This window comes from Dreissena polymorpha, chromosome 5, assembly GCF_020536995.1.
Source record: "Dreissena polymorpha isolate Duluth1 chromosome 5, UMN_Dpol_1.0, whole genome shotgun sequence".
NCBI classification, from domain to species: domain Eukaryota; kingdom Metazoa; phylum Mollusca; class Bivalvia; order Myida; family Dreissenidae; genus Dreissena; species Dreissena polymorpha.
In genome coordinates, this window is record NC_068359.1 from 80,326,781 (window position 1) to 80,354,222 (window position 27,442).

The 27,442-nt window shown below is 37.1% G+C and overlaps 1 protein-coding gene across 2 annotated transcripts in view; it reads right to left on the reverse strand.

The window, feature by feature from the left end:
* Window positions 1-1,710: 1,710 nt before the first annotated feature.
* Window positions 1,711-27,442, reverse strand: part of LOC127881112 (nucleoporin SEH1-like) — a 43,310-nt gene continuing 17,578 nt past the window's right edge. The window contains exons 9-11 of one of the 2 annotated variants that reach the window (XM_052428802.1): window positions 26,234-26,354; window positions 22,166-22,192; window positions 1,711-2,870 (exon numbers count right to left, since the gene is read on the reverse strand). In XM_052428802.1, coding sequence (XP_052284762.1) covers window positions 2,780-2,870; window positions 22,166-22,192; window positions 26,234-26,354 — 239 coding nt within the window. In that variant the 3' untranslated portion in view covers window positions 1,711-2,779. The remainder of the gene's footprint in view (window positions 2,871-22,165; window positions 22,193-26,233; window positions 26,355-27,442) is intronic. The other variant, XM_052428803.1, reaches the window with a different exon arrangement.

The window sequence follows — 27,442 nt, forward strand, 5'->3', positions numbered from 1 at the left end:
GTATTATTGTTGAATTCATATGTGCAGCCCAAAAACAAACCAAAGTGACGCTCTCACACCAAGTAACTGTAGCTATGGCAAGAGATGCATCAGAATCATCAGCTTGTAATCACATGAAGTGGAATGTAACCACATGAAGTGGAATGTAACCATATACAGTAGATTTCGCTTAATTGAATAGCCCATTTGTCACATCCGAATATTGAATTATCCGGAGTATTCAATTATATGGAATATGTTATATTTCCAATGTTATCACTAACCGGGTGTAATCCTCCTGGAATATAAATATAATATAAATGTTTTGTTGAATTCCCAAATGAGAATACAAATTTTGTAATCCAAAACACACTTTCTAGCTTTAAATAAAACGTCCACATGTATTTTCTTTGCCCCCAACAAAAAGCTAGCGAAAACTATGCAGCAATGTACAATGTCACGCTATACGGTGCGTGTAATGATTTTTCCCATTTTCATTTTATTGCTTACCCAACGCTTACACTAGCAACATCTATTGCTCATGTATTGTCCTGGTAAAAAGCGCTCGAAAATTAGCGTGGGTGTATATACACTGTCGAAGGAAAACTTTGTTGCGAGGAGATACTGTATCTTTGACGTTACGCTCTTTCAGGTAGTTTAGTATTGAAACAGATAATGTACTGTGTACTGAATTACCGGAAAATCTGGTCAATACTGGATTTAATTTTGGTTATTGTGAAAACATCATCAGCAGTGTTAAGACTGCGATTATTTGACAAATATGCGCGTTTGCGATTGTTCGACATCATGTTTAGATATAATTTTACTGTGACGCAGTTGTGTAGGTTTATAAAAACGAACTGAGAATATAGTGTAACATTCCATAACCTATTGCAAACTGTCGAGCAAGACACGTCAACAGTTTGTTTCTAAACAGCAACACACTCTTTAATTGTTTCTGAGCAACAACAAACTGTTGAAGTGTGTTACTCGACAGTTTGCATTCGAAAGTTTGCACCTGACTTCACACCGGAGACTCCAGTGTTTGCATTGTACTTGCTCGCATACTACACCTGTTAGTCATGTGACGCTTGACAGACGCTGCATACATGCATGGTGTGAAATGAAAACAAAGGCAGTCGATTGAGGGTGTCTGTCAAAATCGTCGATACCATGCGTAACCTTGGAGGTTTGTAACATTCTTTGCTGGATTATAGTGTGGATTATAGTGTGCAATAGAAAATTGGCTATTCATTTAACCGAAATACGCCATATTTGCTATCAGAATATGTGGAGTTTTTTCAACGGAAAGAGATGCAAATGGTTTGGTGTTTTCATTTTCTATTCAATTAACCAAATTATTCGATTATCTGCTATTCAATTAAGTGGAATCTACTGTAGTGGAATGTAAACTCATTAAGTGGGATGTAACCACATTAAGTGGAATGTAACCACATTAAAAGGGTTCTCAAGGTCAAATAGGCCTGGAATTTAAGGTCACAAAAAGGTTCTGAACTGTCAACTAACATTTAATATAGCGGTAAAACCGTTCTTTTTCACAGTTTCATTATTTATTGTTGAAAATAAATTCAATTGGATAGTATTTAAATGAGACCTGAACTAGCGTCTGATGTTTTTCTAACATGCACCTTTTTAATTGTAATGACAAAAAACACAGTTACACAAGTTTAATTCGGAATAGCTACAAATTTAGAACACCACAACAAGATGCTTTGTTAAGCATTTATTTACATAAGTGATACAATGATTTTCACAATGATAGCACATGTACCTTAACAAAAAAGAATTTGCATATTTTAACACAATTTAAGGAACTTAAACCACAAAACACATTAGATTGCTTAACTGCACAAGTGTCACATCAAACATGCTGTAATTACCCTATGTTTTCTGACACTTAAAAGTAATAAACAAAAAAACTAAGACAAAAACTAGAAGAACTAGACAAATTGTATTATCGATCTGATGCGGGTTTGTAACATGTAAAACAACCATTGTATAAACGACTTATATCATGTGCTTGTTAAATACCACGCAGTATAGTATTTACTTTTACATATATTTGCACTTTATTAAAATAATTTCTCATGCTCTTTTGTACAGAAAATTACTCCAATGGTCATTTTTTGACCAAAAGTGTTAAAAGATGATCTTTTGATTTACTGATACTCTATTATGAACCTGTAGTTAATGCACTTTAATAAAAATCGTTCTGGAGCAATAATTATTTCTCACAGTTATCACTCTGGGGAGAAACTATCGCATATTACCCATATAGATGGTTATTTACCTAATTACACAATTGATATGGTCAATTGCCCAAGGCATTCACCTGCTAGGTTTTATCACCTGAATGAGGTCATAAAAAGAATGATGGACACCAGATAAGCGAAAAAAGGGACGAAATCTGGTAAAACAGCACTAAATTGTACTGTCCGAAAATGAAGAGTCCTACATTATTGAAGAAAATCTGTATGTCCGAAAATTTTGAGTCGCAAAAAATATTTATATTGGCCAACAAAGGGGTTGTGAAAAAATTTAGTGTCCGAAAATTATTGAGTTTGCTTACATAAAATTTGAATGTTATTTATCTGTCTACGTGAATGTCTAGGCCTAAAAAACTTTCATATTGGTTTTTTAAATACTGACCATTCATTTTTGTATAAGTTAGTATTTCAAATACAGACTCTTTTCGAAACCTAGACTGTTCGATACAAAAAAGATCAATAGAAGCCAGTGTTCTGTGTCCTGTGTTCTGTTCCATCTACATGCCAGGGTATCACATCATCACATTGCCCTGGTCCTTGTTGGTTGTAAACTTTGGCCAGCCTTCGCTACGTCGGATATTCATCACTCCTTGTGCTGGTGTCCTGAAATAGTTGCAAGTCTTCATAAGGCATAGGCAAAACTGCAATTGAGCTGTGTCATGCAAAAATGGGTCTTATGCCAAATGCAGCCAGCATAACTCCAGCAGAGCTTGGGCAATCGAGAATTCTGAACAGAAATAGCTGTCTGCTATTAGGTTAGGCAAGGTTCTTGTTAGCATACAGAGAAGCTCTTTACCAGACTACCCATAGGCGCGGGCTAAGTTAAAGCTTGGCTTGCCGCATTTATCATAAGATCTGTTTTCGCATAACGCAGGTAAATTGGGTTGGTAGAATGTGACACTGGTGGCTGTTCTGAAAATGGATATAGTCTTTTTCCTTATTTCATTATTCAACACTTTGGACATATGGGGTGCAACTTCTTTTTATAAACTTGTAACGTTGAATGGCATTGGTTGTGTCTATAAACAGTCACTTGTAAAACAATAAGAACTTTTAATTTTTAAGACATTTTGATAAAACAATATCAGCTGTTTAAGATAAATGTTTTAAAATTACAAATAAAAAGTTCTCGTTTATAAAGTTACATGTCAATGAATATTAATTGGGGTCAAATTCTGGCACAAATACGTCGGCCTCTAGTTTCAGCAATGGTTTGACAACAATTACCTGGGTAAGCTAATTTACCAGTACTATGCACAATACTTCTGCCAATAACAGATGACTTCCCAAATTTAAACTGTTTTCAGTTTATTAATTAAATTGAATAAAATATATTGATGACATATATAGCACAGACTTTATTGAAAACATAAATTTGCACAATAACAAGGTATTGCAATTGAACAATGGCAGACTATACAGAGGTATGGGGGAAAGGCCATACAATTAAACTGATGTACATGTACCAAAATAAGTTATGTAGTTGAGCTGAGAATCGCACCCATTATCTCAGGTTTTGCAGTCCAACTCTCTACCAACTGAGCAAGCCCTGCTGCCACATACACTGGTTAATCGAAATTGTGTACGAAACAAACCCTTTGTAAGGCAAATACATCCCTTATTCATAATTGACTGGCTTCTTGAGTCTTTGAAGGACAGCCCTATAACGAGAGTTTAAAGGGGCCGTCCAACAGATTTTGGCATGTATTGAAGCTTGTCATTAAATGCTTTATATTGATAAATTTAAACATTTGATCTAAAAATCTCCAGTAATAGCACAAGAACACAGTTTAAAAAAAGGAAAAGAAGAGGGCCGTGATGACCTTGAATCGCTCACCTGACTAACCAAATACAATCCCAAGCCAGATTTCATCAAGATAAACATTCTGACCAAATTTCATAAAGATTAGATGAAACTGTGACCTCTATTGTCTACACAAGGTTTTTCTATTATTTGACCTTGTGAACTAGTGTTTGACCCCAGGTGACCCAAATACAATCCCAACCCAGATTTCATCAAGATAAATATTCTAATCAAATTTTATAAAGATTGGATGAAAACTGTGACCTCTATTGCCAACACAAGGGTTTTCTATTATTTGACCTAGTGACCTAGTTTTTGACCCCAGATGACCCAAATACAATCCCAACCCAGATTTCATCAAGATCAACATTCTGACCAAATTTCATAAAGATTGGATGAAAACTGTGACCTCTTATGTCTACACAAGGTTTTTCTATTATTTGACCTAGATTTTGACCCCAGATGACCCAAATACCATCCCAACCCAGATTTCATCAAGAAAAACATTCTGACAAAATTTCATAAAGATTGGATGAAAACTGCAACCTCTAGTGTCTACAGAAGGTGTTTTTTTATTATGTGACCTAGTTTTTGACCCCAGATGACCCAAATACAATCCCAACCCAGATTATATAAAGATTAACATTCTGACCAAATTTCATAAAGATTGGATGAAAACTGTGACCTCTACTGTCTACACAAACAAATTGTTGACAAACTGACGCACGCACACACGCACACACATACAGACGCCGGACATCACATGGTCACATAAGCTCACTATGTCACTTCGTGACAGGTGAGCTAAAAAGTAACCCTCAACAGGGCTCAAACCACTGACCCCTGGAGTCCTGTAGTAAAGTTTCCCGCCTAAACCACTCGACCATCCATGCTCATGCTTAGAGCCGATGTATTTTTTACATATATAAGCAATCCTCGTGGTATCCACACAAAAAAACGACAACAGAACTTTCCAATTTATTTGATCGTTTTGTGTCGCACAACGCTTTATAATTTTCTGGTTTTCAAATCATCAAAAGATGCATATAATAGATATTTAAGAGCATGGTAAATGGTCACTTTTACAATTTCTTCAAAAATATAACTAAAACGAAAATTTGCTAATCTGAAACAACTTTTTTAGAATTTTGTCAATTTACCAAAACGTGAAATCTGTTGGACGGCCCCTTTAAGTGTATACAGGGCTCTATCCCCAATCAAAAGATTGTCTTGTATCACTTTCTGGGATAATTGAACAACACTCTGGACAAACTAGACTCAATACATGTGTGTAAAGTGTAGTCCCAGCTTATCAGGCACGACACTTTCCATCTAGACTGAACTAGACTCAATACATGTGTGTAAAGTGTAGTCCCAGCTTATCAGGCACGACACTTTCCATCTAGACTGAACTAGACTCAATACATGTGTGTAAAGTGTAGTCCCAGCTTATCAGGCACGACACTTTCCATCTAGACTGAACTAGACTCAATACATGTGTGTAAAGTGTAGTCCCAGCTTATCAGGCACGACACTTTCCATCTAGACTGAACTAGACTCAATACATGTGTGTAAAGTGTAGTCCCAGCTTATCAGGCACGACACTTTCCATCTAGACTGAACTAGACTCAATACATGTGTGTAAAGTGTAGTCCCAGCTTATCAGGCACGACACTTTCCATCTAGACTGAACTAGACTCAATACATGTGTGTAAAGTGTAGTCCCAGCTTATCAGGCACGACACTTTCCATCTAGACTGAACTAGACTCAATACATGTGTGTAAAGTGTAGTCCCAGCTTATCAGGCACGACACTTTCCATCTAGACTGAACTAGACTCAATACATGTGTGTAAAGTGTAGTCCCAGCTTATCAGGCACGACACTTTCAATCTAGACTGGATTGTTGTTCAGAAGAGACTTCCTATAAACAAACAAAAATTCCATCAAAGCGGTGTCGTCCCTGCAGTCAGCACAGGATTATCGGGGAAGACATTTTCAATTTTTCTCCAAAGGCCAACATTTTCATCAACTATTTTTTTACATTATTGGCATAGGAAAGGAAAGGTCAATCAGTGCTCCAGCGAGGATTTGAAAAGGGAAGGGGGGGGCTTTGTCAAAAGGGCACTTCCAACGCCCAGAATATTTTGTCCAAAGGGCCATTTCGAGCGCGCGGCTGAATCTGGAATGCTCCCTGTTGCATATTTATTTTATGTAATTAATAATTGTTAGAATAGATTATTTTCATTATTATTAAACCATGCAAATAAAATGTCTACAATGAGGAATACATTAATTACATGTTAATGTTATATGAGATTTATGAATTATAATATGTATCATAAAAACATAAATAATAAATAAAAGGGCAGGGCATCAAACGGGCAGGGATGGGCACAGTAAGAGTTGAAATAAATATATTTCCTCTTCAAATACTGTGAAACCATTTATTTTGGCTCTAGGATAGGTGCCCCACCCCCCGGAGAACTGCCCCCTCAAAAATTTCTCGCTGGGCGGAGAACTGCCCCCTCACTGTTTTTTAATGGGCGGACAACTGCCCCCTCACTGTTTTTTAGTGGGCGGAGAACTGCCCTCCTGCTGAAAAATAGGGGGCGGAGAAGTGCCCTCCTGTCAGAATTGAAGACCCGGAGAAGTGCCCCCTAAATAAAGAAATTGCGCGGCGAGTCAAGTCAATATATAGATCGAGTATTACAATGACAAAAAACGCCAATAACTTTCTTGCTAATATGGTTAGAAAGTAAGCGAAATTTATGCAATTGATAAAAGGTATAAAACAACAGATAATACCTGCATCAGCATTGACGTCGCCATATTGATAATAACGTGATTTTCCCCTTTTTGCTATTAAAAAGTTATCGCGGCTGAATTATTTGATATTTTCCCCGTCAGTAAAATAAACAATTAGTATGCAATTTATTACATCCTTATGCAAGCTGAAAACAATAATTTATTTGTTTATTTTCTCCAATAACGGATTTTGACAGTTCAATATAATAAACCTGTATGCGGCTTTCATCAAAGGTAACAAGTGCTCAACCATTAAAGTCCGCCGGGTCTACCAATTAAAAGATTAAAAAATCACGGTGCTTATTGTTAACGGTAACACGTTCGTAGCCTGCCTAATTGGCTGCAAATGAAAGCAAACTGAAACCGATTTCGTTTTTGAAAATGCACGACACTCTTTGCTCAGAATGCAAACTGTTTTCCGTCAAATGTATAAATTGCAGCATAGACTGTCAAATCACTATAACCATTTCATCAATTATGGAGTTCATTAGAAGTCAGAGAGGCTATGCTAAATTAATGCTATGAAGGTTTCTCGTACACAAAGAAAAAGGAAACCAAGTCGACGATTCGATGGGAATGTTCTCAGCGACGAAGTGAGAACTGCAAGGGAACTGTCACTTCCGACAATCCAGTAAGTTAATTATTATTAATTATAAATAAACTGTATTAGTATACGAAAAGTTCATAACCCAATGAATCCAAAACGACCCTTTTAGCTATTATAATATTAAAGAATAGTGCATTTATTGCAGTAAGTCATTAATTGAAATTTAATCCATTCAAGTCTAGTGACGCATTGAGTTGCAAACGTATATAAGCATGTATTTTTTTCACTATTTTCAATTCAATCTTGTAGAGAACATTAATTCCGATAAAAATTTTCTTTCGTGAGTACTACAGCGGTATATGTTATCAGTTGCACGCCTATATTTAGTTACGACACTTGTTCTGTATTGACACGCAGGCGTTTCCTGCGTGGACCCGACTATGTTTCGCGCTCTTATTAAAACACGACTTTTACATGACATTCATGTACAGTGAGGTGGACGATAAATGGAAATATACTTGTGCTGAAATCACATTGTTACCGGATAAAATGTGTACGGGTATAACGTAAAATTACCCGTAAGTATTGTTTTCATTACGTACTCGCCATAAGTAAATTATTGCTCACAATTTGCATTTTACTTCTCATCGGAAACCATTTATGTTTGAGTAACTGTTTGCGGTAAAAAGGTGTGATGATGATGCCCTACATTTCATGTTAATTGAAGTGGACACGGTAAGGCACTTCTCCACCCAATGAATTATTGTGAGGGGGCAGATCTCCGCCTGCTTAATTCTGACAGGGGGGGCAGTTATCTGCCCCTAAATATTTAATGGGAGGGCAGTTCTCCGCCATAAAGATTTAATGGGAGGGCACCTCTCCGCCCCCTTTAAAATAAGGGGGCAGTTCTCCGGGGGGCGCCTCTCCGGATACCATTTATTTTTGTTAGCACACAATTTTGTCATTTTTAAAGAAATGATGATTTCGACAGCACTTAAATTTGCCTTTTTTAATGTTTAAAAAAGAAAATGAGTAAGTGAATATCCGATTTGTTAGTAATACATGTACATGTCTGACATATTGTGGTAGGGAAAGGGGTGAAACACTTGGGCCTGTTTGTAACATGCCAATTAACTAGTCTTTGTTATCAGGTCATAGTAATGGGCCCTTATTATTGTATGCAATTGACAAGTTCATTGTTATGATTAGCGCATTTGTGGGACTGAATGACCGTTAACGAGTGTTTGAAACAACGAAGCCAATTGTCGATTAGTCTTATTCAATTACTATCATAGTTTAACGAAAACAACCAAACACAAATCAATATGTTGTTTATGATTTTTTTTATAAATGTGCAGAATCAATTTCAGTCAGGTGTTGATCACATATTGTCATTTTTTAATTTCGTTTATTGTCTTTGATCTGGATCCACTGTGTGATGGCTGTATAATCTGCAACACCCTCGCGATACATAATACACAATTGGTAATAAGTTGTTAACAATTAGCGCTAATAATTCCTATTCTACCTTAAAGAAGTCAACTCATTCAATAATTTTTTACTGAATTCACGTTTTATAGCAACATCACATGTCAATTAAGTACATCGTATAATAAACTACCCTTTGTTTCAAAACAGGATTTATCTTTATTACGAAACAGACGAGGTATGTATGCGTGGATTACGTTGGATTTTAATGCCTCATGCCAATGATAATCTGTCTTAATTGTGTCTTTAAACGTTGGACATAATTATTTGTTAGGATCTCAAATTTGTCAATCGGTCAACTGACGAAATAGACGAACATTAATACCTGACCCCTGTAAAGGTGCCACCTAAAAGATTTTTCACTGGCCAGATATTAGCCCCCTCACTGCTTTTATTGGGCGAAGAACTGCCCTCCTGCTGAAAAATAGGGGGTGGAGAAGTGCCCTCTTGTCACAATTGATGACCCAGATAAGTGCCCTCTTAATAAAGGATATTGTTTTCACAACTTACTCGCCATAAATAATTGATTGCTCACCATTTGCATTGAACTTCTTATAAGAAACAATTGTTGTTTGAGTAACTTTTACGGTAAAAAGGTGTGATGATGATGCCCGACGGCTGCCGTTTTTGGGCGTAATTTACGCCCTTACGTTTTATGGTTCTTGAAGCTGACACAGTGGGGTACTTCTCCGCCCCTTGAATTTTTGTGAGGGGGCAGATATCCGCCTACTTAATTCTGACTGGGGTCACTTATCCACCCCTCCAGATTTGATGGGTGGGGAGGGGGGGAGGGCCTCCCCGGATACCTTAAACAAAGGTAGATTTAAACATTTTATTGAGGCCAAATTAATTTTTTTGTTGTTTATCAATCCCCAATGCAGTCAAATTTTGCCATTCCTGTTCATTGAAGGAATAACAAAACCAAACATCACCAAACACAATCATGCTGTTATCATCTACAGAGCTCAGTGGTGCAAAAGCAAATATTGAAACATTCTCAAACAGAGGCTGAAGGCTGGTTGTAACAGTATAGTAATATTGGGATAGTCTGAGACAGTCCAATGACTGGTTGTAACAGTATAGTAATATTAGGATAGTCTGAAACAGTCCAATGACTAGTTGTAACAGTACATGTATAGTAATATTGGGATAGTCTGAGACAGTCCAGTGACTGGTTGTAACAGTATAGTAATATTGGGATAGTCTGAGACAGACCAATGACTGGTTGTAACAGTATAGTAATATTGGGATAGTCTGAGACAGTCCAATGATTGGTTGTAACAGTATAGTAATATTAGGATAGTCTAAGACAGTCCAATGAGTAGTTGCAACAGTATAGTAATATTGGGATAGTCTGAGACAGTCCAATGACTGGTTGTAACAGTATAGTAATATTGGGATAGTCTGAGAACTTCCAATGACTGGTTGTAACAGTATAGTAATATTGGGATAGTCTGAGACAGTCCAATGACTGGTTGTAACAGTATAGTAATATTGGGATAGTCTGAGACAGTCCAATGACTGGTTGTAACAGTATAGTAATATTGGGATAGTCTGAGACAGTCCAATGACTGGTTGTAACAGTATAGTAATATTGGGATAGTCTGAGACAGTCCAATGACTGGTTGTAACAGTATAGTAATATTGGGATAGTCTGAGACAGCCCAATGACTGGTTGTAACAGTATAGTAATATTGGGATAGTCTGAGACAGTCCAATGATTGGTTGTAACAGTATAGTAATATTAGGATAGTCTGAGACAGTCCAATGACTGGTTGTAACAGTAGAGTAATATTGGGATAGTCTGAGACAGTCCAATGATGCAAAGCCTCACATGCTTAATCAGGCAGTTACATGCAGCAGTAGTCAGTTGTTGCCATTTTAAGTTGATCTTTTCATTGCATTACTGGCAAGATTATTGTTATATAACTACCGCACACTGGTGCCCCTATGCTAATACTGATGTTTCCAAGGGACAGACTGACTAGGGCATTCCTTTAAGGTCCCTTACACTGTTGCGGGCCTTAATATCAGGCAGGTAGGTAAGATGTGTGGAAGACACACACAAAGCAAATAAAGTAGAAGTATGCAAAATACAATACACTAAAAGCAGGTACACATGCTGTGTTATTATAAAATGATATGATAATATGTGCAAAACATTGTGAAAAAAGTAAATAATGATACTTAGAACCTTGCTTTTTTAATTGAAATTGAAGTCTCCATAAAAATCATTATCAAATACTAAGAAACCATTATTATTCATCAGGCATTAATTTTCCCTTTATTTTGTCAGTGGATTGAGTGACAAATTTAAAATCCTAACGAATAATTATGTGCAATGTTAAAGTAAAATTATGATTGAATTACCGTAGGCATGAGACATTTAAATCCAATGTAATCCACGGATACATACTTTGTCTGTTTCGTAGTCAAGCTAAACCCGGTTTAAACACGATGGCCTGAAAGGTCCAAAGTAGCTCACCTGAGATAACAAGATATTATTGGGACAAATCTTCTGACCAAGTTTCATGAAGATCGGAAAATAAATGTGGCCTCTAGAGTGTTAACAAGGTTTTACTATAGCCATATAAAGAAAAATGCCCTGCCCCTTGGAAGCCATGTTTTTCAAGCAAACATAATTATTTTCAGACTAATCCAAGATATTATTGAGACCAATCTTCTGACCAAATTTCATGAAGACTGGACAATAAATGTGGCCCCTAGAGTGTTAACAAGGTTTTACTAAAGCCATATATAGCCATATAAGGAAAAATGCCCAGCCCCCTGGTGGCCATGTTTTTAAAGCAACCAAAACCATTTTCAAACTCATCCAAGATATCATTGGGACAAATCTTCTGACCAAGTTTCATGATGATCGGAAAATAAATGTGGCCTCTAGAGTGTTAACAAGGTTTTAGTATAGCCATATAAAGAAAAAAGCCCCGCCCCCGTGGTGGCCATGTTTTTCACCCAACCGGCATCATTTTTGAACTCATCCAAGATATTATTGGGATGAATCTTCTGACCGAGTTTCATGAAGATCGGACTATAAATGTGGCCTCTAGAGTGTTAACAAGATTTTACTATAGCCATATAGGGAAAAATGCCCCACCCCTTGGCAGCCTTGTTTTTCAATCAAACGTAACAATGTTAGAACTCATCTAAAATATCAATAAGACAAATCTTCTGACCAAATTTCATGAAGATTTGACAATAAATGTGGCCTCTAGAGTGTTAACAATTAGGTTTTACTAAAGCCATATAAGGAAAAATGCCCCGCCCCCTGGACGCCATGTTTTTCAACTAACCGGCATCATTTTCGAACTCGTCCAAGATACTATTGGGATGAATCTTCTGACCAAGTTTCATTAAGATTGGACAATAAATGTGGTCTCTAGATTGTTAACAAGATTTTACTATAGACATATAAGGAAAAATGCCCCGCCCCTTGGCAGCCATGTTTTTCAAGCAAAGGTTACCATTTTTGAACTCATCCAAGATATCATTGGGACAAATCTTCTGAGCAAGTTGTATGAAGATCAGAAAATAAATGTGGCCTCTAGAGTGTTAACAAGGTTTTACTAAAGCCATATTTGGAAAAATGCCCCGCCCCCTGGCGGCCATGTTTTTCAACCAACCAGCATCATTTTCGAACTCATCCAAGATATTATTGGGATAAATCTTCTGACTAAGTTTCATGAAGATCAGACAATAAATGTGGCCTCTATAGTGTTAACAAGATTTTACTATAGCCATATAAGGAAAAATGCCTCACCCCTTGGCAGCCATGTTTTTCAAGCAAACGTAACAATTTTCGAACTCATCCAAGATATCATTCAGACCAATCTTCTGACCAAATTTCATGAAGATTGGACATAAAATGTGCCCTCTAGAGTAACTACAAGGCAAATGTTGACGCCGCACAACGAACAAGGGACGACGGACAAAAGGCGATCACAAAAGCTCACCATGAGCACATTGTGCTCAGGTGAGCTAACAAGAGCTGTCAGAGGACAGCGCGCTCGACTATTCGAGTGCTTGACAGTATAACGTAAGCCATCATGGAGAAATTGTTCATATTCAATAATTTATTAGACAAAGTTTTTTTTGGGGGGGGGGGGGGGTGTTAAGAGAAGTGTATAATGTGGGGTGTGGTCATTTATTAGACGATCTTTCAAAAATAAAAAAAGGACAAGAAATAAAAAAAAATTGGGGGTGGGTGGGTTGGGGGGGGGGGGGAAGGGATTCTGGGTAGGGGCGTGGGGTATTGTTTGGGTGGAATCCATTGTGGTATTCAGGTAAGTGTTGTTTTGTCAAAGTATTAATAAAATCTGATCATAAATAAAGAAGTTATGGCAATGTAAGCAAAATGTTCAATTATCTAAGTACAAAAGGGGCAATAATTCTATCAAAATGCTTGATACAGTTGTCTGCTCTAATTAATCGGTTGGGGTCATGTTGGTAAACAAGTATGCAAAATATGAAAGCAATATGTCAAGGGACATAGGAAGTATTTGGGGTAATAGCAAAATTTAACATAGATTTATAAATAATATGCATATTAAAAGTATAAAAGGGGCAACAATTCTGTCAAAATGCTTGATACAGTGGTATGCTCTTGTTTATAGGTTGGGGTCATGTTGGTAAACAAGTACGCAAAATATGAAAGCAATACATGTGTATGTCAAGGGACAGAGGAAATATTTGGGGTATTACGCAAACTTTAACATAGATTTATCAATAATATGCATATTCTAAGTATAAAAGGGGCAATAATTCTGTCAAAATGCTTGATACAGTGGTCTGCTCTTGTTTATAGGTTGGGGTCATGTTGGTAAACAAGTATGCAAAATATGAAAGCAATATGTCAAGGGACATTGAAAATATTTGGGGAAGTACGCAAACTTTAACATTTGCATGCTCACACAAACGGCAACGCCGACGCCAGGGTGAGTAGGATAGCTACACTATATATATTTCATATATAATAGTCGAGCTAAAAAGGGTGCACATAACACAGTGTGCTTAGCTGACTCGTGGCTAGGGCTGTCACGATACGCCGTGAGCGTACTGCGGTATATCGTGGTATGGCAACACTGTATCGCGGTACGTACCGCGATATTTTACAGAATATGTATCTGTGAAGAAAACAGAAGAATAACAAGTTTTACAAACTTTATTAAACTCAATAATCAGAAAACACTGGTATCATAGTATGACTAGAAACTGTAAAAGAAACTGTAATAAACTTGATAGAAGTAGTCATTGTTATTGTTCGCGTCTTTTTCTAAAATGTCCGCCATGTTGTTTACAATAGCTGTGACTACGATCTGTGTAAATCGAACGCTTCATGAGCATGTTCAAAATGCGGAGTCAGCGGGCCCAGTATTGAAAATCCGTAGCGTTCTGACTCTTCCTCGACTTATTCAGAATCTTAAGATAACATGATTCGGAAGTGCCATGCTTTGAACGATCGATATACTAAAGAAAGAAAATAAGAAATAGAATAAACATCTTTTGGATAATTATGAACTTATTTGCAAACAAAATCTGTCCCTAATTCCAAAAAAGGTACAGACCCATACATCGCCGTATTTTAAACGTGAAAATTAAACATCTACAAGTGGAAGCGCTTGCTTGACCTGGATATTAACGGATTATTTATTTAGCCCTTTTGAACCGCTTCTACATGTTTCAAAACGATATCTATATGAAAATAATTATGTAAGGTATTTATATCTGTGCTAATATAATAATAATATTTTAAAAAAAACGGTGCGGCAACGCCGTACCGCGGTGCGATTTTTTTCACAACATGCACCGCGATATACCGGTATACCGGTGAATCGTGACAGCCCTACTCGTGGCATTGCTGTAAAACGTGGATGCAGTTAAGCTGTATCAATTGCGCTGGCTTTGTTTAGGTAGAATAGTAATGATTATAAGTGCTAATTGTTAACAACTTTATTACCCATTGTGTTTTTCAAGTGTGTTGACTAATTGGCAATTGACTTCGTTGTTTCAAACACTCATTAACGGTAATTTGGTCCCACTAATCCGCTTATCATTACAATTAACTTGTCAATAGCATACAATAATAAGGGCCCATTACTATCACCTGATAACATAAGACCATTTAATTGGAATGTGACAAACATGACTCCCATGTGTCCTCCCTTTTCCCCACCACGATTTGTCGCAACTGCGAAATCACGATTTATGGCGGACATGTATTACAAACAAATCAGATATTGACTGGCGCATTTTTTTTCAAAATCAGAAATTGGCAAAATTAAGTGCTGACGAAAATAAATGGTTTCACAGTAACTGTTTTTCTATTAAATGTCTGCACATAATTTCCTGCCATAAAAACTAAATTTTTCAAATTGTTTTCTCAATTTCATTTTTAGCATGTTTCAAAGGTTTATGTTGGTGCACAGTGCCATATAAATCATGAAGATGTATATAAAATAACAAACATTGTATGGTAAAGCCCATGAGACTTCTGTTTTATACAAATAACTTTTACACTGTAAAATCCATTGGACAACTTGAAACTTGACCAACCTACCTAGCCCACATATTGACTTACAGATGGTTTGGGCATTTATGCCTTGCTATGGGAAAACTGGGATTAATGGATGTGCAGTCTGCACAGGCTAATCTGGGACAACAATGTCTGCCTTAACTGGATTTTCCTTAAAAACAGACTACTTATATTAAAAACACATGATTAAACCAAAGTGTTGTCTCTGATAAGCCAGTGTGGACAGCACATTTTTTTCTGGGACAACACATAAATCACATGCTTTAAGCCCTGTTTTCCCAGATCTAGGCTCATCTATAATGTGTAGAATATTAATGCATACACAACTATGTTTTATTTCATTCAGATACACACTAATATGACTCAGCAAAACAATAAGACTTTCATGGAGACTTCATTTGTGACAGTTTATAACTATCCCGATACAAAAGCTCAAAATGATGAAATGTGAGTACCCAAATCAGCCCCAGCCTAACTGCACTAGAACATTTACCAAAAGATAAAGAAAACATATTTACTGACCATATCCACTGTTGCATTGAAACATAAAAACACAATTAGCACATAAATAAGACTGTCAGAGAGAGATATTTATAACATATACAAGAATTTAGGTTTTTCGAAACGAAGATGACATGACATCCATATGTAGCATATTTTGATCTTATATTTCACTAACAATTATTTCACAATTACATTGCACTTAAAAAATATGTTTATTTGTTTTATAAAGGTTTATCATCATTTCTTATTCTGTTTGAACAACAAAAGTGAATAATTTCAGAAACAAATTTACAGTTTTATACAGCACGTGAGACTGGAATACAGCATAACAGTGCTTAATGCATGTGCGTAGTGTCATCCCAGATTAGCCTGTGAAATACCAAATATAATGGATTTTCTTTTTGAAGAGACTTTCTTTGAACAAAAAATCCCATAAAAGCACAAAGTGTCATTAATGATTGGCCTGTACAGACTGCACAGGCTTGTCTAGGATGACACTCAACACATGCATTACGCCCCCTTTTCCCAGAGGGTTGCCTTTATAAAAACTACCAGACCTACAGTATTTCTGAGCTCGAGACACATTCACTTAATGTCACTAATAAAATATCGTACAGTGTTGAAATAAATGTGGAATGTGAAATCATTGATCATGTGATGGCTTATATTGCCCCACCCTATTGGGAGAGGGTTAGGAGTAGCACAGGCTGAACCAAGAGAACTTGACATGTGTTTAGTTCCCTAAAACAATGCATCTTTCTCTAGATCCCCGTAGAGAGAGATGTGTGTATTAAGGCCCTTTGTCTGTTTTACCTTATATGGAATATTATTCCCTACGTCACATGACAATGTGTCTAATGCCATGTGGGGCCTGGAGAGCTAAAAACTAGCCTGCGCATTACGGAAGGATGCACCCTGTCTACTATTAAATCATTCAAGGTTTTCTTGATCATTAAAGTGGAAAGACTTGCTCCTGACAAGACTGCAAGAGTGCGCAGGAGGGTCTGCAGCAATGCTGGCTGCATATGGCATCAAGCCTGTTTCCACATGAAGCAGGTCAGATAGTTGCATCATTTTGTTTTTCCCGTTTATCCCAATAAACTAGTAGCCAGATGGCAGTTTTACTTAGTGAACCTTTAGTTGGGACTTTATATTCAATAGGGGGAAAAAACAGACAAAGAGCCATAATGTTCTCAAATTTTGATGCAAGCAAAACTCCTAGCATTCATTACTAGTGTTTACACCTTAAGTTAATGAGCTGTATAAGTTTGAGCGAGATGCACCCAGTTGTTTAAGAACACAAATTTAGGGGCATAGGCGCAGATCGACAATAGCAATGCTTAATGTCCCCACTACATGGGGGCTGCATAAAAAATATTAAAGCAATAGCCCAGTTTTATATACTATGATATTGAAACAACTCAACATGAAAATGGCTGTCCCAAAATTAACAAGGCTATTGTCAAGCAATATGGTCCCCTACCGGCTCCACCATTGTCAGAAATGCCACCATTTTCAGATTATTTTTTTTGGTTACCATAGCAACCACAATTTTTGACGTAGGAACAAAATGAAATGACGTGCATAATGTCCTTATTTCCATCTATCCATGTTGCAAGTTTCATGAAGAAATATTAAGAACTTTTTAAGTTATCGCAGGATCCAGAAAACCACCATTTTCAGCAGTATTTCAAGTCTATTTGTTGCCATAGCAACCAAAATTTTTGACGTAGGAACAAAATGAAATGACGTGCATAATGTCCATATTGCCATCTATCCATGTTCCAAGTTTCATGAAAAATATTAAGAACTTTTAAAGTTATGGCAGAATCGAGAAGTGTGACAGACTCACAGACGTACAGAGCGCAAACCATACGTCCCCTCCGGTGAAACCGGTAGGGGACAATAAAGTACATGTAATCGTAAGTTGTGTCTGAAAATTTCTTTAATTGCGGCCCCATGATAACCTGGCAAACACACCATCCATCCCTCGTTATTTGACCTTGTCCATTAAAGGCCATTTTTAATGTATTCAAGAAAAGGCCAACAGACAAACAAAACTTACTTGAACACGGCATTGTATTGGCCAACAGACAACCCTCAAACAAAACTTACTTGAACACGGCATTGTATTGGCCAACAGACAACCCTCAAACAAAACTTACTTGAACACAGCATTGTATTTTGTTTTACAAACACACACACAGTCACACATCTCATTGTAATTAAGAAGGTATGGTTCATGGTGTTTACATAACAATTTATCTCGTATGTCAAGGTATAAAATGGAATACACATAAAGTAAAACTTCAGCTGTACCAGCAGGAGAGAACATCAATATAAAATGCAGTCCCTTACTCATGGCAAGGAACCAGTTGCCCAACAGTGAGACGCACACAAAATGCACTAGACAAGACACACAGACATTACAAACACACAAACATATAAAAATCGGATCACCACCTTGGAACGGTCAATGCAAAAACACTGGTGGGGGGCGGGGGCTTAACCGGTTTCTACGAACTTCTAACCACACACTTGGGCCAGCATGATTCATTTATCATTTCAATTAAATTACCATTTCACTTCTTAATTGTTATATACAGACCAGAGCACCAAACGATGAAATCAAACCAAAATAAGTATTATAAAACTACATCTTATCTTTATTAAAAAGCTTAGGATAGCAACATGCACCGGTAGATCATCATTGAGATAATTGTTGGGCAATGCAAGAAGCTGCAGTAAAGTTGTAAAAGGTCTAGTTACAAAGCTTGGTTGTGTATGTATAGCTTAAGTCACATACAATAGTACAAGTTACAACAGAGGATATTAGTTATACAATATTAGCTCAGGTAAAATTTTACTTAGTATGTTACACTATGGATCTTGAAAATTATGTTAATTTAATATGAGAAAGAGAAGTGCCTAAATACAGTAAAAGTTTCTGTAAAATCATGTATATGTGTCCGCAAAAAAAATCTTTTTTTTTAAGAAATAATTTCCGCAAAAAAAATCTTTTTTTTAACAGGCTTTTTCCGCCCTATGCCACGGGTCCGAAATTCGGCCCCATTCCCAATGCAAATCTGGTTGTTTTTTTCCCAATTGAAAAAAAAAATCCCAATTCCAAAAAAAAAAAAAAAAAAAAAAAATTTTTTTTTTTTTTTTTTTTTTTTTAACCTTAAAATATATAAGTTAACCTGATCCGGTGTAGAAAATAGAAAAAAGTATTGCATAATTAAATTATCTGTTGCCTTGAATTTGTTTTAAAAACTGTAAAATATGTTAATGATTATTTAAGACTTTCCTTATTTTCCTCAAAATCCGGCGCTTCAAGCGATTTCTTACAACTCAAAAAAACCCAGGCCTTTTCCCCAAATTCAGATTAAAAAACCTGCACTTATCACACATGTTCATAATATTTTGTAAAATTTTTATAATAAGTTATCACAATAGTCGTTATTTACCAGTTAATGGCTTCTTTGAAATATAAGAAACACTATTTACATGCGATCATTTTTCCCAATTGAGCCAATTTTGCGATTATTTTTTTTCCCAACATTGGGGTTTTCACGACGCGAAATTCCCAAAATTCCAGTGTGGCGTTTTCCCAAAATGGAGCGGAAAAAGCCTGTTTAAAGAAATAATTTTTTGTAGACACAATAATTCGTGGTTTTCTGATTTTTGATCAAACTAGAGCTTTGTCACAGACCTGACTAATACCCCCACATTCCGCATTTACACAGAATATTTAGCATGTTGTCTTCATAAAAAACAGTGGACACCATGCCCAATGTTTAAAACGCACTAAGTGACCTCTGACTTATTTTTTTAGCTGGCATGGCCCATGTTCGAACTTGGCCTTAAGATCATCTAGATAAAACTTCTGACCAAGTTTGGTGAAGATAGGATAAAAACTACTTGAATTAGAGAGCAGACACCATGCTGAATGTTTAGCAAGAGGGCCTGAAAAGCCCAAAGTCGCTCACCTGAGATAACAAGATATTATTAGGACAAATCTTCTGACCAAGTTTGATGAAGATCGAAAAATAAATGTGGCCTCTAGAGTGTAAACAAGGTTTTATACTATAGCCATATTAGGAAAAATGCCCCACCCCCTGGCAGCCATGTTTTTCAACCAACCGGCGTCATTTTTGAACTCTTCCAAGATATTATCGGGATGAATCTTCTGATCAAGTTTCATGAAGATCGGAGAGTAAATGTGGCCTCTAGAGTGTTTACAAGATTTTACTATAGCCATTTAAGGAAAAATGCCCCACCCCATTGGAAGCCATGTTTATCAAGCAAACATACTTATTTTTGAACTCATACAAGATATAATTGAGACCAATCTTCTGACCAAATTTCATGACGATTGGACAATAAATGTGGCCTCTAGTGTTAACAAGGTTTTACTAAAGCCATATATAGCCATATAAGGAAAAACACCCCGCCCCCATGTTTTAAAGCAACCAAAACCATTTTCGAACTCATCCAAGATATCATTGGGACAAATCTTCTGACCAAGTTTCATGATGATTGGAAAATAAATGTGACCTCTAGAGTGTTAACAAAGTTTTACTATAGCCATATAAGAAAAAATGCCTCGCCCCTAAGGTGGCCATGTTTTTCAACCAACTGGCATCATTTTTGAACTCGTCCAAGATATTATTGGGATGCATCTTTTGACCAAGTTTTGTGAAGATCGGACTTTAAATGTGGCCTCTAGAGTGTTAACAAGATTTTACTATAGTCATATTATAGCCATATAAGGAAAAATGCCCCGCCCCTTGGCAGCCATGTTTTTCAAGCAAACGTAACCATTTTCGAACTCATACATGATATCAATAACACAAATCTTCTGACCATATTTCATGAAGATTGGACAATAAATGTGGCCTCTAGAGTGTTAACAAGGTTTTACTATAGCCATATAAGGAAAAATGCCCCGCCCCCTGGCGGCCATGTTTTTCAACCAAAGGGCATCATTTCTGAACTCGTCCAAGATATTATTGGGATGAATCTTCTGACCAAGTTTCATGAAGATTGGACAATAAATGTGGCCTCTAGAGTGTTAACAAGATTTTACTATAGCCATATAAGGAAAAATGCCCCGCCCCTTGGCAGCCATGTTTTTCAAGAAAAGGTTACCATTTCTGAACTTATCCAAAATATCATTGGGACAAATCTCTTGAGCAAGTTTCATGAAGATCAAAAAATAAATGTGGCCTCTAGAGTGTTAACAAGGTTTTACTATAGCCATATAAAGGAAAAATGCCCCGCCCCCTGGCGGCCATGTTTTTTAACCAACCGGCATCATTTTCGAACTTGTCCAAGATATTATTGTGATGAATCTTCTGATCAAGTTTCATGAAGATCAGACAATAAATGTGGCCTCTAAAGTGTTAACAAGATTTTACTATAGCCATATAAAGCCATATAAGGAAAAATGCCCCACCCTTTGGCAGCCATGTTTTTCAAGCAAACGTAACCATTTTTGAACTCATTCAAGATATCATTGAGACCAATCTTCTGACCAAATTTCATGAAGATTGGACAATAAATGTGGCCTCTAGAGAGTTAACAAGGCAAATGTTGACGGCGCACGACGGACGACAGACAAAAAGCGATCAGGTGAGCTAAAAACGCACTAAATGACCCCATGACCTAGTTTTTGGCCCGGCATGGCCCATGTTCAAACTTGGCCCAGAGATCATCTGGATAAAACTTCTGACCAAGTTTGGTGAAGATTGGATGAAAACTACTTGAAATAGAGAGCGGACAACATGCTGAATGTTTAAAACGCACTAAGTGACCCTGTGACTTAGTTTTTGACCCGGCAAGGACCATGTTAAAACTTGGCCTTAACATCATCTAGATACAACTTCTGCCCAAGTTTGGTGAAGATCGGATGAAAACTACTTGAATTACAGAGCGGACACGGACCGACAGACAAGTTCACTTCTAATAATATTCTATGGTCAATTTCCGATGTGTTTATGTAAAATTTCTGGATAGGTCAACCCCATATATAATAGTGATTTTACAGTATAAAGATGAATTATTGATAAGAGGAATAATAGCATTAGAAATACACTGCTTTATATAAAGTTGAATGAAGTCTTCGTTCAAACAGAGAATTTATCTGTAATGATTAATAGAAAACCACTTCAAACTTGACAAATCAACAACCCTTACCCCTCACTGGCCCTGCGATACCAAGAACTGTGAGAAACATGGAGAGTACATAAGTAACTGGGAAACTTTCTGTTACTGTGACTTGTGTGGTATGTCTTTGTTTAGAGCAATATGTTAAGAATTAACTTCATATGAGCAACGCCATGTGAAAATGGGTCTTATGCCATATGTAGCCATGGTATCTCCAGACCTGTCCGCGCATTGGCACAGTCTTGTTAGGAGCTTCCATATCTGCTATGAGACCCTCCTTTACTTTCAAGCGGACAGAGTAAGTACATTTGCCTCTGTAAGCTGGTCACACATGTCATAAGTCCTCTTTTTGCATAATGTGGCTCATATAGGTAAAAATTTCAGGGCTGTAATTTGTTATATTTCCTGATAATAATCATATCATTTTGCAATGGGAATTCCTTGATTAAAGTGGTAGCATCAAATTCACAATTACTCTACAGAACAATAATTTATAAATGACTCAATATGTATATGTGTATTCACCGATGATATTTGAAACACTTTAATAAGAAAACTAAAGAATGACTTACAGAAAGAAATCCTCACTGATACATGTAACTACATAATTCTGAATGAATATGTCATACAACATAAAAACTTAAAAAAATTATGTGCATTTAGCATTAAACTAAAGTTTGTTGACCTTTGGGAATTGTTTAAAAAGCAATATTCACAATACAATACAGATAGATCTTTTTAATCAATCCATACACATATAACCCTCCACAAGGCTGATATGCAGCAGCAACTTTTTAATAACATTCTCCAGCTTAACCGTTGTCAACTTTAACAGATTCAGTTTTTAAAACATGCAAGTGTAACTCAAGGGAGAGCTTTGTCACAGACACATCAGCCATCCACTTGGGCTACATGTTGTTGGAATAAGCTTAAGTACTTTTGAAATGCAGATTTTAGTTTTCACTTATTTCTGTTATCATAGCAACCAACATTTTGGTTGACATTTTCCCCATAGGGCCCTTAATCAACAAACTAAGTGTCATCAACCCAAGTTAAGTGTATATTCAGTTTTGCAGGAACCCTTTTTTTTCAATCAGTTTTCAATTATTTGTGAAACCATTCAGTTACTTTGACAATCTTTTGAAACAAATGTTTTCTATTTAATATACAGTGTTTGAGTTACTTTGCAAGTGGAGTTATTTGCAGTGTTCAAAAGCTCTGATCTAGTTTCAATTGTTGTCATAATAATTCACTGTTGTTTTGTTCTTTGTATTTGCTAGTCATCTATCTAAACTAATTATTCAAAATGTTTTTTTTCTGAATTAATGTTCTGTTTAAAGTTGAGAATGGGCAAGCAACATAGTGCAGTCTATTTAATTTCAAGTGTAAGCAATATGCAAACATTCAAGCTGCAAGGACGGAAATCAGCATAAGCCCATATGTGCTACCCTGGTAGATTCTGACTTTCTACATTTGCCAATTATAACATGAGCCAACTCTGTGACAAAATGGGCTTAATAGTTGTGCGTAGAGTGTCATCCCAGATTAACCTGTGCATCTCCATTATAATGGAATCTCTCATTCCAAGGAATTCTCTGTAAATGATTATCAAGTTTATGCAGAAAGTGTTGTCCCTGATTGGCCTGTGCAGACTACATATGCTAATATAGTCTGACACTATACGCAATACCTTAACCCCTGATTGGCCTGTGCAGACTACACATGCTAATATAATCTGACACTATACGCAATACATTAACCCCTGATTGGCCTGTGCAGACTACACATGCTAATATAATCTGACACTATACGCAATACCTTAACCCTTGATTGGCCTGTGCAGACTACAAATGCTAATATAATCTGACACAATACGCAATACCTTAACCCCTGATTGGCTTGTGCAGACTACACATGCTAATATAATCTGACACTATACGCAATACCTTAACCCCTGATTGGCCTGTGCAGACTACACATGCTAATATTATCTGACACTATACGCAATACCTTAACCCCTGATTGGCCTGTGCAGACTACACATGCTAATATAATCTGACACAATACGCAATACCTTAACCCTTGATTGGCCTGTGCAGACTACACATGCTAATATAATCGGACACTATACGCAATACCTTAACCCTTGATTGGCCTGTGCAGACTACACATGCTAATATAATCGGACACTATACGCAATACCTTAACCCTTGATTGGCCTGTGTAGACTACACATGCTAATATAATCTGACACTATACGCAATACCTTAACCCTTGATTGGCCTGTGCAGACTACACATGCTAATATAATCTGACACTATACGCAATACCTTAACCCCTGATTGGCCTGTGCAGACTACACATGCTAATATAATCTGACACTATACGCAATACCTTAACCCTTGATTGGCCTGTGCAGACTACACATGCTAATATAATCTGACACTATACGCAATACCTTAACCCCTGATTGGCCTGTGCAGACTACATATGCTAATATAATCTGACACTATACGCAATACCTTAACCCCTGATTGGCCTGTGCAGACTACACATGCTAATATAATCTGACACTATACGCAATACCTTAACCCCTGATTGGCCTGTGCAGACTACACATGCTAATATAGTCTGACACTATACGCAATACCTTAACCCTTGATTGGCCTGTACAGACTTCACATGCTAATATAATCTGACACTATACGCAATACCTTAACCCCTGATTGGCCTGTGCAGACTTCACATGCTAATATAGTCTGACACTATACGCAATACCTTAACCCCTGATTGGCCTGTGCAGACTTCACATGCTAATATAATCGGACACTATACGCAATACCTTAACCCTTGATTGGCCTGTGCAGACTACACATGCTAATATAGTCTGACACTATACGCAATACCTTAACCCCTGATTGGCCTGTGCAGACTACACATGCTAATATAGTCTGACACTATACGCAATACCTTAACCCTTGATTGGCCTGTGCAGACTACACATGCTAATATAGTCTGACACTATACGCAATACCTTAACCCCTGATTGGCCTGTGCAGACTACACATGCTAATATAGTCTGACACTATACGCAATACCTTAACCCCTGATTGGCCTGTGCAGACTACACATGCTAATATAATCTGACACTATACGCAATACCTTAACCCTTGATTGGCCTGTGCAGACTACACATGCTAATATAGTCTGACACTGTACACAATACCTTAACCCCAGATATCCCAGAACACTTCTCATATAATAATAAAGGCCTGTTTATTCAAACTGCTGGGTCTGCATATTCCTACATATGGGCTGTGCTCTGTGAATAGGGGGTTTAATGCATGTGCGTAAAGTGTTGTCCCAGATTAGCCTGTGAAGTGTACACAGGCTAATCAGGGACGACACTTTACACCTAAACTTGATTTTGCTAAGAAGAGACTTTCTTTAAAGGAAAACTATAAAAAAAATGGGGAAAGTGTTGTCCCTGATTAGTCTGTGTGGACTTTATGTACATGCATTAAACCCCCCTTTCTACAGAGCACAGATAATATATTTTGGGACAAGTTTAAGAATATTCCTTACATTAAAAAATTTCTTTAAGTGTATTGTATTGATTTTTATTTATTTTTGGTCATTTTGATTTTCAACAATTGAGAATGAGAATTTTGATAAATGGTTTATCCTTGAGTAGGCAGAAAAAAGTGAATGCTCACAAAATGTTTGATCTGAAATGTATATAACTTAAGTTAAAATTTCAACAAAGAGCTTCATGAATACAGGCCCTGGTGACTTTAGTCAGACAAAAACAGCATCCTTTTAGTGTTTCTGGCATAAACCAAAATAATAACACTTATGTGTTTCCTGCAATGAGACATAATCAAAACACTTAAGTCTTTCTGGCAAAAACAACAACAACTTTGTGAAAACAGCCCAACCTAACAGCAATTGTTTTTTGGCAAAACACAACCCCTATCTTACTGAACATAGAAGATCCTCCACTACAAAAGGTATGTAACACCATTCTCCACACAAAAGTACTTAATTCTGGCCTGACAGGACAGCGCAGTCGTTCAAAACGGGTGCTACTTAACCTACCTGACTGGTTGTGCAGTCTGTTTGTCCCTAGAGTAGAGAGTGGACTGGTTCCGCTCCATGTCTATCTTAGTACCGTCACCCTTCATCACAGCAATACACTTCCAGTTACCCAGGTAGTTACCTAGCAACATAAACACATCTCTCCAGTGAATTCAGAGATAATTGCACACATGATCCTCATGCTGGGAAAGCAGGGCTTAATTCATGTGTGTTAAGTTTTGTCCTAGGTTAGCTTGTGCAGTCTGCACAGGCTTCACATGTATTAAGTTTTGTCCTAGGTTAGCTTGTGCAGTCTGCACAGGCTTCACATGTATTAAGTTTTGTCCTAGGTTAGCTTGTGCAGTCTGCACAGGCTTCACATGTATTAAGTTTTGTCCTAGGTTAGCTTGTGCAGTCTGCACAGGCTTCACGTGTATTAAGTTTTGTCCTAGGTTAGCTTGTGCAGTCTGCACAGGCTTCATGTGTGTTAAGTTTTGTCCTAGGTTAGCTTGTGCAGTCTGCGCAGGCTTCATGTGTGCTGAGTTTTGTCCTAGGTTAGCTTGTGCAGTCTGCACAGGCTTCATGTGTATTAAGTTTTGTCCTAGGTTAGCTTGTGCAGTCTGCACAGGCTTCACGTGTGTTAAGTTTTGTCCTAGGTTAGCTTGTGCAGTCTGCACAGGCTTCACGTGTATTAAGTTTTGTCCTAGGTTAGCTTGTGCAGTCTGCGCAGGCTTCATGTGTGCTGAGTTTTGTCCTAGGTTAGCTTGTGCAGTCTGCACAGGCTTCACGTGTGTTAAGTTTTGTCCTAGGTTAGCTTGTGCAGTCTGCACAGGCTTCATGTGTGTTAAGTTTTGTCCTAGGTTAGCTTGTGCAGTCTGCACAGGCTTCATGTGTGTTAAGTTTTGTCCCAGGTTAGCTTGTGCAGTCTGCGCAGGCTAATCAGGGATTACACTTTCAGCATGAACTGGATTTTTGTTAAGAAGGGACTTAAAGCAAAAAAACATTGAAACGAAAGTGTCGTCCCTGATTAGCTTGTGCGGACTGCACATGCTTATCTGGTACCACTTTTTACACACAAACATTAAGTGCCATTTTCCCATAAAAAGCTAATATTGCTTGTTTAACTATAGATGACCAACAATTTGAGTTGTTATTGGCATTACCGCAAATATATAGAAACTGTAAATATGTAGTTTATAGACAGAAAAGGTAATAAAGAAAACATTTTTT